This window comes from Sitophilus oryzae, unplaced genomic scaffold, assembly GCF_002938485.1.
Source record: "Sitophilus oryzae breed Bouriz unplaced genomic scaffold, Soryzae_2.0 scaffold_684_pilon_pilon, whole genome shotgun sequence".
Taxonomy (NCBI): Eukaryota; Metazoa; Arthropoda; class Insecta; order Coleoptera; family Curculionidae; genus Sitophilus; species Sitophilus oryzae.
In genome coordinates, this window is record NW_022147289.1 from 2630230 (window position 1) to 2647874 (window position 17645).

Below are 17645 nucleotides of genomic sequence, written 5' to 3' on the forward strand. Positions count from 1 at the left end.
GTAATTATTATAAATAGATAATAAATATCTGTTAATAATGTAATAGTAAACAAATCAACAATAAACATTCTAATCAGTTAATGATAAATATATTTGCTCATAATATTCCTATACAGGATACACACTTCTTTATATCTTGTTTTCATTTAAATTAGATTTTGTAATATTGTTTTTGGACAATTAAAAATCTTTTTGAATTGGTATGGTATTGAAAAAAGGAACATTAAATTTGAGAGAAAGTACTTGTTACATTATAAAACTAGTGGTTTTCACTTAATTGGGATTTAAACATGTAATTGTAAACAAATCAACAAAAATGATTCTAGTCTCTTAATGACAAATATATTTGGTCATAATATTGCTGGACACGATACACACATTTTTTTATATTTTGTTTTTATTTAAATCAATAGATTTTTGAGTATCGTTTTTGGATTAAAAAAATTAAAATGTTTTTCGAATTGGCATTGAAAAGAAAAAAAGAAAAACATTAAATTGTACGTGTTAAATTATAAAAACAGTGATTTTCACTTAATAGGGTTTAAAGATCGTACAATATTGATCTAGAATGTAAATCATCTGGGAATGTACATTTAGTGCTACGATTCAATTTACGGACTCGTAGAATGTTTAACGTTCCTACTCCGTTATGTACCACAAAATGCTTTACAAATTCTATTTGAAGAATTTGTGTAACAGTGATGTTTTTGGTAACAATCAAATTCTCTGTTATGTAATGAAATATAATATATCTTAATGGTTTATTAATAAATATAAATAACAAATATAAATAAAATAAATAAATGCTTTTATTGTCAAAATTTTTTACAATTTGTAGACAAAGGTAAACTAAACAAATAAAGTAAACAAACAAACAAACAAAAGAGAATACAAAACATTATACAAATAACACACACATATATAGGTAATGCATTTTGCTAAGTTAATTAACTGAGTTCGAGAGATCGAGTTTATTTATGTAATATATACTGGGTTAGTCTTATACAAGTGCAAATAAGTCCAAAATAACCAAGCTATTTTACTCTTAAAATTAAAAAAAAAATATATTTTTTCCTTTAATTTTGAAAACCATTTTTTTCTGGCTTTTCTTTCTTGTAAATTTAATCAACTACCTCTGATCCCAAATTATCAAGATGTTATGTTTTTACCAACAGGTATGGTAGGCTATTAAGATCGGCATTTTTTTTTTATTTCACTCAAAATGAGTTATTTGGGTCATAAATGACCTAAATACAAAATATTTTCATGGTGTCTGTCTGTCTGTCTGTTCGTCTGTAACACGATAACTCAAAAACCGCTAAACCGATTTTAATGAAATTTGGCACAAAAATACTGTGGCACCCGAGAATCTGGCCATTAGTTTTTCGTGGGGATGGGGGGTTGGTAAGGGGGTATGGGAGGGGGTTAAAATTTTTAAAAAATCGTTACTCCAAAATTACAGTAGCTAGCGAAACGTGGTTTTCAATATAAGATTAGGAATAATATTTGCAACAAAATTTGTAATAACATCAAAATCAGTCAAATTCGCAGTTTTTGAGATAAAAAAATGCTTTTTAACATATTTTAGTATGGACGGCTATACGTGCCTCCCGGCGCCAATTTTTTTTACAAAAATACCAAATTTTCAAAACAATTTTTTTGCAAAAAAAAATTCTCAGATGTGTTTCAGGGGTCGAATATACCACCCTTAAAAATATTTGCCCTTATTTAAAACTCACCCTGTATAATGAGATGCTAAATATTTAAAAAAAATAAAATTAGGCATATTGGTTGAAAAAGTAAATAATGATTAAATAAAATTTATTTTTTCTACTAAATGTTCACTGTTTTTAATACTATTTTATCAAAAATTAGTATTTAATTTTCAAATTATAGTAGAAGTGCTGTCACTTAAAAGTAAGAGTTTGATATATTTCTAATGTATCCAACCGCTGATACTTGATAAGATTTGTTCTATAATATGTATCAGATAAAAAAGAAGATTAATCGTTTTAAACTTGTATTGATCCAAGACGATAAAGTAGCTGTAAAGTATGATGCATTTGGTGATAAAATACTACGTCGTTTCCAATAAGATGAAAAAAATAATAAAAAAGAAGGTATAAAACCTATATACAGATATTTTATAGTATAAGTATAGGGGAAAAATTGTAACTTGGTTATTTTCTTTTTAAACATGACAATTCCGAATATTTATAGTATTTATTATACCGTATGATTTTATAATTAACGATCGATGGCATTCCTCATCTAATTTTACATACAAAATGAAAGCGATCTTCGTTTCAAAGCTATCTTTCACCCGATTTTTTTCGATAATTTTATTGCCTTTGCATTTTTTATGGTTTTCAAAATCCCAAAGGTATTTGGGACACTGTGTACATTTTTTAAAATAGAATATAAATATTGATTTACTTTGTAAACAAACAACAACATTTGCATAAAAAAGTATTGATGAAGAAATTTAGTGTAAGAAAGCACTAATATATTAGTAGGTACGCCATATATACATTCATATGTTTGGCAAATTGATATTACATTTAATTAACAAGATAATTGAAATTTATATCCAAAAATTATTATTTGTATGGTCATCTTTTTTTCCTATTAATTAATGTAGCTTAAAGCAGTTGTTTTAATTCCACATTTGATTTTTTTGTTTCTTGCAAGCGTACCCATGTCACATTAGGTTGAGGTAAATGTTCTTGACAGCAAGGCTTTTTAAAATATATTGGGTTCGCATCTCTAATCACGAAACTAAATTGTTTTGTTTCATAAACAGACAACACACACAATTCAACATGGAATAAACATCTTTTTGTTCATAATCATCTATTTTTTAAATATTTTTAATTTTTTTAAAAATATTTTATTATATTTTATTAAGTTTACATTAACAGTTGGTTAATTAACTTTAAATTTAATTTTTTTAAACCAATACCTTTTGACCTTATCTTCCTAAAGTACTAAAATCTGTTAATTACCTTTATATTATAAAAGATGTATCCGATACAAAAACTCGTAAGTGTTTTTGAATAGTTTTATTTAGATATTTTCAATTTTTTTTCTTTGTTCTTTGTTTTTTTTTTGCTTCTAGCAACGTAAGGTTGCACCTCCTGAAACGTTAAGCACTTTTTGTCAGTTAGACAAATTTTTTTTACTTGAAAAATACCAATGACAAATTGGTCTCCGTTGGATCAACGCAGGGGTGTTTACAAGATTTTTTTTTATTTTTTCTGATTTTCTTCTAGTAGCGAAAGACCTAGAATTCTTTTCGAGAAATATTATTAATACTCTTGCCTTTTTCATTTGATAATTCAAAGGGTAATTTCGTCTTTTAAAACTATTATTAATGCAGCCCCACTGTGCTATTATGGCCTCTAAAGAAACAAGATAAATTGAGATGATGCACAGTTCTCGTTAACTGCATAGAATAAAGCAAGAGTTTGTTGGGTTCTGGTAAGGTTATGAAAATAGAGCACTAATTAAGTTGATGGTGGGGTTAGAGAAATATTCGTAATTAACAGTGTTTTGCGCAGTATTATATTTTACGTTTACTTGCTGTAAAGTGAAATAAATAGATTAAAAAATAATATAGTCAAATATTCACTTTATATTGTGCTGTTTTGACTAGAAATGATCCGCAATATCTGACTTCATTGTTTCAACTTTCTGTACATGTTTTTGGTGCATTTTGAGGACGTTTAGTCTCTCCAATAAACTACTCATCGCATTCACAACATATCTGGTAGGTGCGCTTTTTCTCTTGTTTCAATGATTCCGGCCTTATTTGTGTTAGGACGCTTCTTAGAGTCGATCTAGATTTGAAGACACTTTTAATGTCTTCAAAGCTAACATCATACAAAACTAAACAGCATACATAGACTCATAGAACGTGTTTAGAATTTCATGAAGAATCCAAAAATCAAAAAATATATTGAGAGTTATATTTAAAATAGACAATAATTTTGTCTACATACCTATGACGTTACATACAAAAATCCAATCTGTATTTGATATTTCTGTTTGTTTCAGACAAATGCATAATGTACGGGTTGATTATAGAAAACATGTCCGAGTATATCAAGCAAACCTACGGCGAAGACAAATGGGAAGAAATACGAAGAGCTGCCGGTGTGGAGCAACCCAGCTTCAGCACCCATCAAGTCTATCCGGAAGGTCTGATACCTCGACTGTCGAAGAAAGCTGTGCAGGTACGAATTACAAATCTTAAGGCGCATTCTCACGACTGGTGTACTTGACAAACATTGGAATATACTTGCCATGTCGTGAGAACGGTTTCCTTGGTCACTCGTCGCGTCCCCACTCTCTGTCAGCAAACACAGCCCGAGTCAAACGATTAATCGTACACTTGCCCAGTGTACTTGGTCAGCCTTGGCCAGCCTTGCTTAAGCCGGCCTCCTACGATGCGGGATTTGGCGAGTTTGGCGCGTGATTTGGCGAGCCACGCGTCGTGGGAATGAGAGCGCTCGTCGATGTGACGAGCGGGTCGCCTCGGCGCGGTCTTCCGGTTAGTTGTCGGTAAATGTGGTTCAAGTCAAAGGATGAACGAGCATCGCAGGCTCAGAACTTGCCTGAACTTGTTGAATCATTTCCTACCATACCCACGTAGGCTTGTATTAAACAAAAATGTTTTGCAGTCTCAGTAGCGTTCTTCATATCGTCGCAGAATAATCGTTGAGATAGGTGTATTTTTTGCAAACTAAGTTCTCATTTATTTATTTTTTGAAGAATGGAGTGGTCAAATAAACTGGTTATAGAATTTTTGGAACTTTACGAAGGAGAACCAGCAATTTGGAATCCAAAGGATCCAAACCATAAAAATAGAAATATTGTTCATGATAGTTGGAAAAGAATTGAAACTAATTTACGTGTCCAGTCGACGGTCGCGTGCAGATTTACACTCGCCACGCGCCGCGCCGTGGGAAACAACCACGCTCGCTGATTCGCCACTTGGCGAACTGACTTGCCAAGCCGAAATTCACCAAGTCCCGCGTTGTGGGATGCCGGCTTTACACTTGCCGAATAATTGTACTGTTATAGCGTATGTCCGATTTATTTCCGGATCGTAGTGTTTTTCGAGTTAATTGCGGATAATTTAAAACGTTAAAACAATAATAGATTATGTAATATCAAATTTACATTAATAACTTCAATATTGGCGGCATCTAAATCGTTCCCACAGCAATAAATGGAGTGGATAAATGAAGACTATACGGGAAAAACCAGATATATTACATTTTCATAGAAATTAAGATAGCGACGTTGAGCGATATAACTTTATGGACAAATGTTAACGTAATTCGAGAAAAAAGAAAGCAATAATACGCTTAGTGCTAGAGATATTACAGCTTGGTTATTTTGCCGTACAAAGGAAAAACTAGAGTACTCCACGAGTAAATGGCAAAAACCAGAGATGTACTGACGCATGGGCGACAAGCATGCATCTTGCAATTAATATTATATGTTATAAATTTATTTATTGTAATAAAAACCTACTTAAATATTAATTTTCACCCTACAACAAAAAAATAATAGTTTAGATTTATGTTTTATAAAACCTTTAATTGGACATCCCTGGTTTTCCCCTGTTTTGTTTTGCATTTTGACATTTTTATTTCGGCATTTCAGAATATGTCGATAATTCACAATATTAATAATTCAGAATTGGTAGTAATATATATTCTTCTAATTATTCAACCGAAAATAACATATCTCTTTAAAAACACTAAATTGCATTTTTCTCGGCTCCAATTAAAATGGACAAAACTGGGTTTTCCAGTATAGTCTTCAAATGATGTTGTTTTGGAATTTATAGATTTATACGAAATGAGCCCTTCATGTGGATGGCCAAACATAAAGGACATAGAAATCGTATTGCAGTGTACAGTAAAAGAACTTAAAAAGAAAAAAGAATCACTAGCAACGAAAATTTCGGGGCGACCGGTATCCATCGATGCGACTATACGTTTACTTGCCAAGGATTTAAACAATGTTTGTGCTGGGGTACTTGTTGAAATGGACACGTCGTGTGAGCGCCACACTTGCCGATGTTGTTTACAAAGTGGGGACTGGTGGGGATACTTGCCAAGTACGCAAATATTGGCGTACTTGCCAAGTTGACGAGTCGTGAGAGTGCGCCCTTACGACTCGTCTATTAATCAAAATAATTAATTATGGCAAAAAAATGTCCATTTCAGATCCTCCAAATCACCGAAAAAGAGTTCTTCGACAAGATGGGCGTGTTCTTCATCAGCTTCGTCAGCCAGTACGGCTACGACCGGGTGCTGTCCGTGCTGGGCAGGCACATGCGGGACTTCCTCAACGGGCTGGACAATCTGCACGAGTACCTGAAATTCTCCTACCCCAGGATGAGGGCGCCCAGCTTCATATGCGAGAACGAGACCAAGCACGGATTGACGTTGCACTATAGGAGTAAACGAAGGGGATTCGTTTATTATACTATGGGACAAATAAGAGAGGTAGGTTTTATTCATATTTTATTTCTAATCCAGACTCTATAAAGTTTCGTTCATAACCTCGAAATTAGTGGAAATTAGTGGACTAAATTAGTGGTTTCAGTTATACTTTATACTTAAAAGTTTACTATCATTCAAAAATACAATTAAAATTAGTAGAATATCCTAGCAACAGCTTGGGTAGTCAGTTGTATCCCTAGATCATACCCTGCTGGCAAGCGAAACCTTGGGTCGGAGTTTACGTGTATAAGAGTGAATCGGCTATAGTAATCTAATAAGTCGGAGAGAGCAAAAATACGAAGTATTTATTACATAATCACTTAATTTGACGCTAGATGCCATGCGCTTGGAAAACACTACTCTTTGCACACACGAAAATCGGCACCCACCAGAAACGCCGAACCTTAGTATATACTTACGTGGATAAATCAACGCCATAAGTTTAGCATTAAAAATATGTCTCCAACATCACGACATGCCATTTTCAAACCTTCTTTATTGCACTTATGAAACGTTCAATAGGTTTGTCCTTCTTGAGGATCTTATAGTACGAGAGCTAGCAACGTCGAAAAAACAAGTATTTTAAGACGTCTGGCTCTTTGATATATCTTTTACTATGCTCTCTAGAACAGCATGGCTGCCGGTAAACGTTGCGTTCCCTACTGGGATCGAACATGTCTCCATAGGGCAGTGCGTAGAGTTTCCGACCACGAAAGGATGATTCAGAGTTCGAATCCGGGTCAGGACAAAGACTTTTTTATTTTATTTTTGTTTATATTCTGATAGTAAAGTATTAAATATTTGTTTTTTTTAAGTTATCAGAATTATTTAATACTTTACTATCAGAATTTAAACGAAAATAAAATTAAAAAGTCTTTGCTTTGACCCGGATTCGAACTCTGAATCATCGGTTCGTGGTGGGAAACTCTACGCACTGCGCTATGGAGACATGTTCGATTTATATTTAATACTATAATTTATAGGACTAAATTAATAAAAAATATAGGATCTTCTTCCGATGCGCAGTAGTGGACGCAACGGGTATCGGCAGCCAGACGGGCCGCATGCTGTTCCAGAGAGCATAGTAAAAGATATATCAAAGAGCCAGACGTTTTAAAATACTTTCTCGAGAACGTTGCTAGCTCTTAGACTATTACTTTGTGCATTAAAAGTTGCACTGATTTCCAAAATAAGCACAGTTTTATACGGTTTAGAAAGCACAAATTATACATTGTTATGGAAACCAACTTTTCATTGTCATCATATTGTCATAATCTTATTTCCATTGTGTTACGACGCTTGTTTTTTGCGTTTTTATTTTAAAAATTGTATCAATCACGCTTTTATCGACCGCTTTTATATAGCCAAGGATGCAAGTGCGTTCAGTGAGAAGTTAATTTTAAGTTTGTGCAATTATATTTCTATTTTTTTTTTCGTTGGACTTTCTAAATACTCGTAAAAATGACTAGAAAGTGTTTAGTGTGTGAAAGTTGTAATATAAAGGTCCCCGAATTATCTTTTCATAGGCAAGTAAAGAATACAGTTGTTCTTTTATTTATATTAAGCCGCATGCATACTTTCTGGTTAAATTTCCTGAGAATATTGATATTCGTACGGAGTGGCTAAATGTATTTTTTATATAATAATTTAATTTTCGTGACAGTAAACATTCAATTTATTGTTTAAATATAAGCATTTGACAAATTAAATTTTTAAAATTAATGTTCAAATTTGGCGCGCGGACGATAGGTCCTCGACAAGGATAGATAGAGTAGAAGAACAGCGTGTGCAACAAAAAAAGAAGATAAATGGAAGTCGTTGATTTGCGACAGTTTCCATAGTGATTTACTTATCCACGTAAGTATATATGATCTAGGAATAAAACAATCAACTTTTTTTCTGTAATAACAATTATTTCTCGTAACGGATGTTAATCAAAGGCCAAAATGACATTACTCTCAAATTTTGAAATATAATTGGTGGAAAAAGTTGAAAGTTTGTAAACTTTTTTTACTAATTGAGAATTTGAGCTGTGTAGTTTTTTCGTGAACTAGTTCCAATGTACTAGTTCCGAAGAACTATTCCGACACCGGTACGAAAGGAACTAGTTCCCTGTTTCTTAAAAGACTAGTTCCTCAGGACCTATTCGCTTCGAGGACCGAGACTGTGGCCGAATAATATGAAAGATCCAATGAAAAAACATGATAAACACAATTTTACTAATTTTACAGCAGAGCACCGAACGGCTGGTGGTTATCAAGTTCTTTTCGTGTATTCTATTTTTTACCAGGCATATATCATAGCATTTAGCATCTTATTGCCCTGCAAAGTTTTTTAGGGACAGGTTATACCTTCTATAGTATTGTAAAATTCCTAAAATTAAGAAACTGGCGCTTATCAAGTTTTCCCCTGGACACTTCATTGCGACGGCGACGCACAGTGGTTCCCCTTAATTAGCTGCGCGGTCATAACTGTTATATATCTAGATATAGCTTGACCGCACCTTTTTTAATAGAAATTGATAACAAATGATAAATAAATGTATATAAAAAATTTAATGTAATAATTAAAAAAATTGGGCCCAGTTCGTGTGATTTACATTTTAAGTTCTAACTATTCGGAAAGGTATACAGATTATGTTTGTACATATGTTCATATTTTTTCATATTGAAGAGGTAAAATTTATTTTAAAAGTTGAAAAAATAAAAGAGGCAGTTGTTTCATTTTATAAATACAATTTTATCATATAATTTTATTGTCAATTGATATACAGTGTGTCCACGCAATAAGTTGACACGAAGAGGAGAAAATAAGGTACTTTTATTTTAAGACAAAAAGTCAATCTTTAACCACCCGGTATAAGATCCGGCGGCAATTCGCGGTAGCTAGTGGTAATTAATTTATATGCAATATACTTTAAGCAACAAGTATTTTCATGCCGTTTAAGAAGATTTGAAAGGGAAAGTATTTAAAAGTCTTGAAGAGTGACAAGCAAAAATGTAAAAATACTATTTTTGTTACCTTCAAATAAATTGCCATAAACTAATATTACTTAGGTTTAATTAAGTGCAAAAAAGAAAAACAGTTCTTTTTACCTTCTTTTCGAACGTCCATTACAGAAAAGGCAACAGCTTTTATCAATTTTAATAAAATAAGTAATTAATTGGCGTTATCTGAAAACTGTTTATGTCAGCTTGATACTAGTAGCAAAAATGTGACATTTCTAATAAAAAAAGCGCTACACTAGGCTTACTTGATTTTGTTATTTATTATGTATCGTTTACAGGAAAATATAAGAAAAGTATAAGCAACAGTTTCATGCAAACATTTTGAAATTAATATTTCTAAGTAATGACCTATCTGGGAACCACTGTGCGACGGATCGACTAGTGCGTTCGTAGCGCGATGCTAGGCGGCCAGTTGGAAGTATGTTGCCGATGCCGGACCGAAAGGACCGCTAGGAGGAACTAGAGGAACTAATTAAAAGACTAGTTTACGGGAATCTACTCGGTTCGCAGTTCCGAGATATAATACAAGGTGATGACGACAGATCCGGCCTTGTATACGACCGCGGCCAGCGAGGGGTTAATTACTACAGAAAATTGTCGTGGATACTGTTTTAATTTTTAGTTTCTCCTTTGAATATTTTATGGAAATATTTCACTTTAGATCCCCTAAAGTCTGTTCAACTAGAGAATACATGACAATGACAGCTGTTGCGGGTCATTATAAGTCCAGAATCAATTGTATTCTCTGTCATTTTTCGAATATCATCTGTCCAAACCTTCCCTACAGATTCCTTGAGATATCTGAACACAAAAAGGAAAAAATTACTACAAATCTGTTAATAAATGTTTCTTTCTTGGCCAAAATAAACGGGGGATTTTCTCTCGTTATCTGAGAGCTGGAAATGTCAAGAAAAAATTAATCGTGGAAAATTCCCAGCTGCACTGAGTGTCGTGAAGGATGAGGCGATATAAAAATAATTTTATCTCGACTCTCTCACTTCCTGACTTCCCCCCGCTTGTTTAAAACGATTCACGCAGTAAATCAAATCCAAAGGATTTTCAGAAGATCCTTGTTAATTGGTTTATACGGGTTGTCCCATTTTCATGTGTTTTGCAGGGTTTCTCGCTTATGAGTAGAGGTACAAAGATGCGGTTTCACATTACTATGCCACTTTTTAGGGTTCTGTACCCAAAGGGTAAAAACGGGAACCCTATTCCTAAGACTTCACTGTCACAAAGGTCTATCTTATGAACCTTTATAGCTAGACAGTTGAAATTTTTACAGATAATGTATCTATGTTGGCGCTATAAGAACAAATACTAAAAACAGAATTAAATAAATGTTTATAAATTCCTCCAAAACATTATCTTTTAAGTAAGAATTTTACATAGAATCTTTCAAGTCCTCGATGGCCGCGTTGTTAAAGCGTTAAGACTTTACGCTACTTTGACGTTGGAGCCGTAGTAAGGCAGGTTCGAATCCTAGCCAAGGCGACTTTTTTTTAATCGTTTTTTTTTAATTTTTGCATATTAATTTTTACTTTTTACATATTTATTATTGATTAATACAATTTTTAGTAATGTGTTTCTTCATTTTTTTTTAAATTACTTATACGCGCATTCAAAATTTCAGCTAAATCGGAAAAAAAGTTTAAAATAATATAGTGTCTAATGTTGTATAGATAATGAATGGTACGGAACTCTTCGTGCTCGAGTCCGACTCGCACTTGACCAATTTTTTTATGAAACTAAAAATGCTATTTACAGAGATTTGTTCTTACCCTCTTTCACCGTTTCTGAAATACAGGGCCAACCTAAATACAAAATATTTTCATGGGGTCTGTCTGTCTGTCCGTCTGTACGTCTGTAACACGATAACTCAAAAACCGCTAAACCGATTTTAACCAGTGGCATCCGAGAATCTGGCCATTAGTTTTTGGAGGGGGTGGGGGGTTGGTAAGGTGGTATGGAAAGGGGTTAAAAATCTTAAAAAATCGTAACTCCAAAATTACAGTAGCTAGCGAAACGCGGTTTTCAATTTAAGATTAGGAATAATATTTGCAACAAAATTTGTAATAACATCAAAATCAGTCAAAATCGCAGTTTTTGAGATAATTGAAACTAAATGAACGTGAATGGCTATACGTGCCTCCCAGCAACAATTTTTTACCTTATGAATATAAATATAGAGTATATTAAATTTTTAGCAAGCTCCATTTAAAAAAAGAAACATAACTATGGGACATATCTTAAGAACGACAGCTTCTAACGAAAAACTAGTTACGCCACTGAATTCTACGCGAAAATTCCTATAGGACCACACCAACCTAGTATTTTTCTGCTTTCATCTGCTATAGTGTCTTTGGTAATTTTGCCTTGTGTACTAAGGATTGTCGCTCCAAAAAAAATCCCATATTATGGGTATTTCGCCACTACTAAACCACAGTGGCGCATCTAGAGATTGAGTCTGGGAGGGGTAGTGTGAATATTCAAAAAAGTACTAAATTTGAATTAAATTTTTGTTGGAAGGTATTGTAACTGTGGAAAAAATCTACTTGGATTGGTTTGGATATTCTGTTTTAATTTGAATTATTAACTTTTTTGTAACAATTTTATTTTATACCAAATTTTATCTTATAATTAATTTCTTTCTGGGTGATTACCCCCATTATCCCTCCCGTATATACGGCCCTGTAGAGGGCTTCTTTCTCTCTACAATTTCCTGTTTCACAATGTACCGTTTGTGTCCGGGAAGGGTTCATAGTTTCATAGTTGTCGATTTTCGAAAGAAATCAGTTCATGTATATTATTTCGTATATTTTTCATTTTATTGATTTTATGGAAACAACTGTTCATTAAAATGTTGTATCCTATGTTATAGGGCTTGTTTCTCTCTACAATTTCCTGTCTAACAATGTACCGTTTGTGTCCGGGAAGGGTTCATAGTTTCATAGTTGTCGATTTTCGAAAGAAATCAGTACATGTATATTATTTCGTATATTTTTCATTTTATTGATTTTATGGAAAGAACTGTTCATTAAAATGTTGTATCCTATGTTATAGGGCTTGTTTCTCTCTACAATTTCCTGTCTCACAATGTACCGTTTGTGTCCGGGAAGGGTTCATAGTTTCATAGTTGTCGATTTTCGAAAGAAATCAGTACATGTATATTATTTCGTATATTTTTCATTTTATTGATTTTATGGAAAGAACTGTTCATTAAAATGTTGTATCCTATGTTATAGGGCTTGTTTCTCTCTACAATTTCCTGTCTCACAATGTACCGTTTGTGTCCGGGAAGGGTTCATAGTTTCATAGTTGTCGATTTTCGAAAGAAATCAGTACATGTAATTATTTCGTATATTTTTCATTATATTGACTTTATGGGAAGCACTGTTCATTAAAATGTTGTATCCTATGTTATAGGGCTTGTTTCTCTCTACAATTTTCTGTCTAACAATGTACCGTTTGTGTCCGGGAAGGGTTCATAGTTTCATAGTTGTCGATTTTCGAAAGAAATCAGTACATGTATATTATTTCGTATATTTTTCATTTTATTGATTTTATGGAAAGCACTGTTCATTAAAATGTTGTATCCTATATTATAGGGCTTGTTTCTCTCTACAATTTCCTGTCTAAAAATGTACCGTTTGTGTGCGGGAAGGGTTCATAATTTCATAGTTGTCGATTTTCGAAAGAAATCAGTATATGTTATTATTTCGTATATTTTTCATTTTATTGATTTTATGGAAAGCACTGTTCATTAAAATGTTGTATCCTATGTTATAGGGCTTGTTTCTCTCTACAATTTCCTGTCTCACAATGTTCCGTTTGTGTCCGGGAAGGGATTATAGTTTCATAGTTGTCGATTTTCGAAAGAAATCAGTATATGTATGTTATTTCGTATATTTTTCATTTTATTGATTTTATGGAAAGAACTGTTTATTAAAATGTTGTATGTTATACCCTATGTTATAGAACTTGTTTCTCTCTACAATTTCCTGTTTTACAATGTACCGTTTGTGTCCGGGATGGGTTTATAGTTTCATAGTTGTCGATTTTTGAAAGAAATCAGTATTTGTATATTATTTCGTATATTTTTCAATATATTGATTTTTTGGAAAGCACTGTTCATTAAAATGTTGTATCCTATGTTATAGGGCTTGTTTCTCTCTACAATTTCCTGTCTCACAATGTACCGTTTGTGTCCTTAGGGTTCATAGTTTCATAGTTATCGATTTTCCAAAGAAATAATTAAAATAAATTAATTTCTTTCTGGGAGGGGTAATTACCTCCATTACCCCTCCCGTATATGCGCCCCTGCTAAACCAATGAATACTGAATAACAAACAAAAAATGTAATATACAAAATACCATGTGAATGGAATAAATTTTACATTGGTGAAACATCTAGAGCCTTAAATGTTTGAATTAAAGAACATAAAGATTATTTAAGAAAGGGAGATTTTCACAAATCTAAGATTTGTCAGTATTCGTGGGATACAGGGTACAGAATAAATTTTAACAACGCCAAAATTATAATGAAAGAAGCGATAGCCTCTAAAATAAAAATAAAAGAGGCTTTTTTAATACAATCTAATAAAAATAAATGTATTGCTCATGCATCTGTGGATGTTAATAATGTATGGCAAATGGCAATCGTTTCTTTGATTTTCTTCTTCTTTACGTGCCGTCTCTTTCGTGGAGGTTGGCGATCACATTGGCAAAATCTTCACGATTCTCGGCTTTCCTTATAAGTTCTTCAAAAGTTAGGTGAGTCCAGTTTCTGATCTTTCTCAGCCAAGATAGTTTCTTCCTGCCGAGACCTCTCTTTCCTTCAATCTTGCCCTTAACTATCAATTGTAAGACGTGGTATTTTTCATTTCTCAATATATGCCCTAAGTATGATGTTTTTGTTATTTGTATTATATTGAGCAATTCTCTCTCTCTGCCTATTCTGTTGTAGACTTCGGTATTTGTGATATGGGCTGTCCATGGAATTTTAAGCATTCTTCGGTATATCCATGTTTCGAACGATTCGAGGCGATTCATCTCTTGAACTTTCAGTGTCCATGTTTCTGCTCCGTATAATAGGATTGACCAAACATAACACTTAACGAGCCTAGTTCTCAACTCTAGGTCTAATCTGGGGTTCTGGAAGATGTTCTTCATTGATTTTAAAGAACATAAATAATAATAATAATAATAAACATAAAGAACATACGTAAAAATTAAAAATAATCATACAGAAAGTTTGAGGCTTTTCGGTTTTATCTTAGTAAGTAATTGTTATCAGGTAGTAATTTTTAATTTGGACGTTTAACTTGGATATAATGTAATTTTAACAGAACGTCAACGAAGTCTGACAAGTAGTTTCCGTTGGATTAACGCAGCATTGTTTACAAAAAATAAATATTTTATTTTGTAGATTTTCTTGTAGTGGCGAAATATCTATATAGACATTTTTTTGGAGAGATGAATCCGCCATATAGTAAAAAATACAAGAGATAATATCATTATGAATATTAAATTCTATAAATAAATATTTAAAACAAAAATCTTGTCTTTTTTTATTTCAGTTTATTTTATTCATTAGCAATCAACATATTATTTCTGAAATTCTTTCATTTTTCCTTTTTTTTTCTTATAAAAGTAATTTCAAATTATTTTTTCAAATTTCCAACTTTTCAATGTAACGCGGAAGAGAATTAATATAACAAGAAAATCAGAATGTAGAAAAAATATCTTTTTAAAAAAAATCTCCCTAAAAAGGTTGTCGGTGCGGTGCGTTGGACAGGAATAAATTATCCGAATTATTTTCCGTTACGCACATCTGCTCAAATATAATAATGTAATTTTAATTTTATTTTGAAACTTTTATGACGTGAGGTAAAAGGAGAATATATTAAAACATACGGGCCTAGGCAAGATGGTGTAAAATCCGTAATAACAATTCCAGTGCTGTAATTTAAAAAGAATAAAGTTGATGATGACAGCTCAAAGAAGAAACATTGGTTAGAAAATCTGATAACACCATTTTGTGAAACAAAAACAGTAGCAATAGTTAATATCAAATTTATTTTGTTATATCTACAGGGTGGCGCCTCTCATACGCCGCGGAAGCTCCAAGGAGAACGGTAGTCTATATCGAGATGAAATTTTGGCAGCATATGTAGCTTAACTGAACGCATTTTATAAAAATATATAGAACTATACAGGGTGTCCCAAAAAAAAGTTACACATCAAAGTTATGTTTTTTCGAATGGAACACCCTATATATTAATTGATTTTCGGATTCTAGGAAAAAAATAAAGGTGAGTTTTATTAAGGAAGCATATACCTAAAATCTAACGATTTTGACATATTTCACATTTTGTGAAAATGAAGAGTAGGTACATTTTAAATTTCGATAATAGCTACCTAAATTTTAGTGGACCTTGTATAGCTTGATATTTAAGTACAGTGACCATTTTATATTAAACCATATTGAAATTTGACCCGAAAAGTTATACAGGGTGAGACAAAATTAATATGGAACATTAGTCACTTTTAAAAGCAAGTTACTCCTTTATTTTAAATGGAACACCCAGTATATTTTTCCGGTGTGCAATGGGGAATCTTCAAAATATTATTAAGGTTGCCTACCCCTGAGACAAAGATTTTCCTAGATATTTTAATTTTTATGATTTTGTGTCTGTAGATCTTTATTAGATTTAGATTTTGAGAAGGCTTTCGATAAAGTTCAACATCATAGACTAATTGAAATACTTAAAGGCATGAATATCGATAGCCGAGATATCAGGATAATAGCAAATCTTTATTGGGGGTAAACAGCGAAGGTTATAGTGGACGACCAACTTTCTCTGATGAAGTAAATATTCTGATATATAGCGAATCAATTTTTCGGGAGGCCTTGACTAGTAGAAAGGAGGGCATCACTATTAATGCGCAGTTCTTAAATAATATCTAATAGATGGTACACCTATGGAGAGAGTACAAAAATATAAATATCTAGGCAGTTGGTTGACCGAAAACTTGGATCAATCAGCTGAAATAAAAGCTCGAATAGAAATAGGCCAGAGCAGCCTTTAAAAAACTCAAAAAATGTCTCTGCAGTGGAGACATCAACTTAAAGGTTAGATTAAGAATGCTAAGGGGTTACATATTTGCAACTCTACTCTATGGTTCAGAGGCTTGGACACTTAAAAATGCCGAAATGGAGAAGCTTGAGGCATTCGAAAGATGGTGTTATCGGCGTATGCTGAGGATTGCATTGACTGACAGGGTTACAAATGTAGAATTGCGACGCAGAATTCAGAAGGCCGAAGGGGTGATTAACACCCTTAAAAAGAGAAAACTTGAGTACTTTGGACACATAATGAGAGGACCTAAATATGCCCTGCTGCAAAACATAGTAGAAGGAATGATAAAGGGCAGCAGGAGCCAAGGAAGAAGAAGAACATCATGGCTCAAGAATTTGAGAGAATGGTTTGGAATGACTTTAAACCAGTTATTCAGAGCAGCCGTTAACAAAGTTAGAATTGACATGATGATTTCCAACCTCCATTAGGAGATGGAACCCGAAGAAGAAGATCTTTATTATTTGAAAAAATGTAGGGGTGACTGGATGGTGTTTTGGGATTGTTTTATATACCTATCATTACTCTTGCTTCGGCATCTTTGTATCTATTGGCAAGAGTTTCTATCTACAATATATTATTAATAATATTTCTTTTGTTTCAGGTAGCACGTCATTTTTATCACAAAGAAATGAAGATCGAGTTAGTTCGTGAGGAACTGCTCTTCGATATGGTCCACGTGACGTTTCAGTGTACGTTTGACAATAGGGCTTTTACACTAGCATCACTGACAATGACCAGAGAAGAGAAGCATTTGCCCATCAGTGCATCGGTACTCTTCGAGATTTTTCCATTTTGTATAGTATTCGGGTAAGTCTTGTTAAATCGAAATTATATTACCATAGAAATGCGTTTTGATTTTTAGAACTATATTTTCATGTTTTTTCTAATTTTCTCTAAAACGGTATGGACATTTTCAAAAGTATAAACGGAATTAACCATTTTAGAGCAAGCAAAAATTGTTATGAACAGTGCTT

The 17645-nt window shown here is 32.9% G+C and overlaps 1 protein-coding gene across 2 annotated transcripts in view; it reads left to right on the forward strand.

The window, feature by feature from the left end:
• The window catches only part of LOC115888181 (soluble guanylate cyclase 88E), a 196976-nt gene that overhangs the window by 66320 nt on the left and 113011 nt on the right, over positions 1–17645 (forward strand). For both annotated transcript variants that reach the window (XM_030907802.1, XM_030907804.1), the window contains exons 2-4: positions 4057–4235; positions 6243–6524; positions 17273–17478. In XM_030907802.1, coding sequence (XP_030763662.1) covers positions 4068–4235; positions 6243–6524; positions 17273–17478 — 656 coding nt within the window. In that variant the 5' untranslated portion in view covers positions 4057–4067. The remainder of the gene's footprint in view (positions 1–4056; positions 4236–6242; positions 6525–17272; positions 17479–17645) is intronic.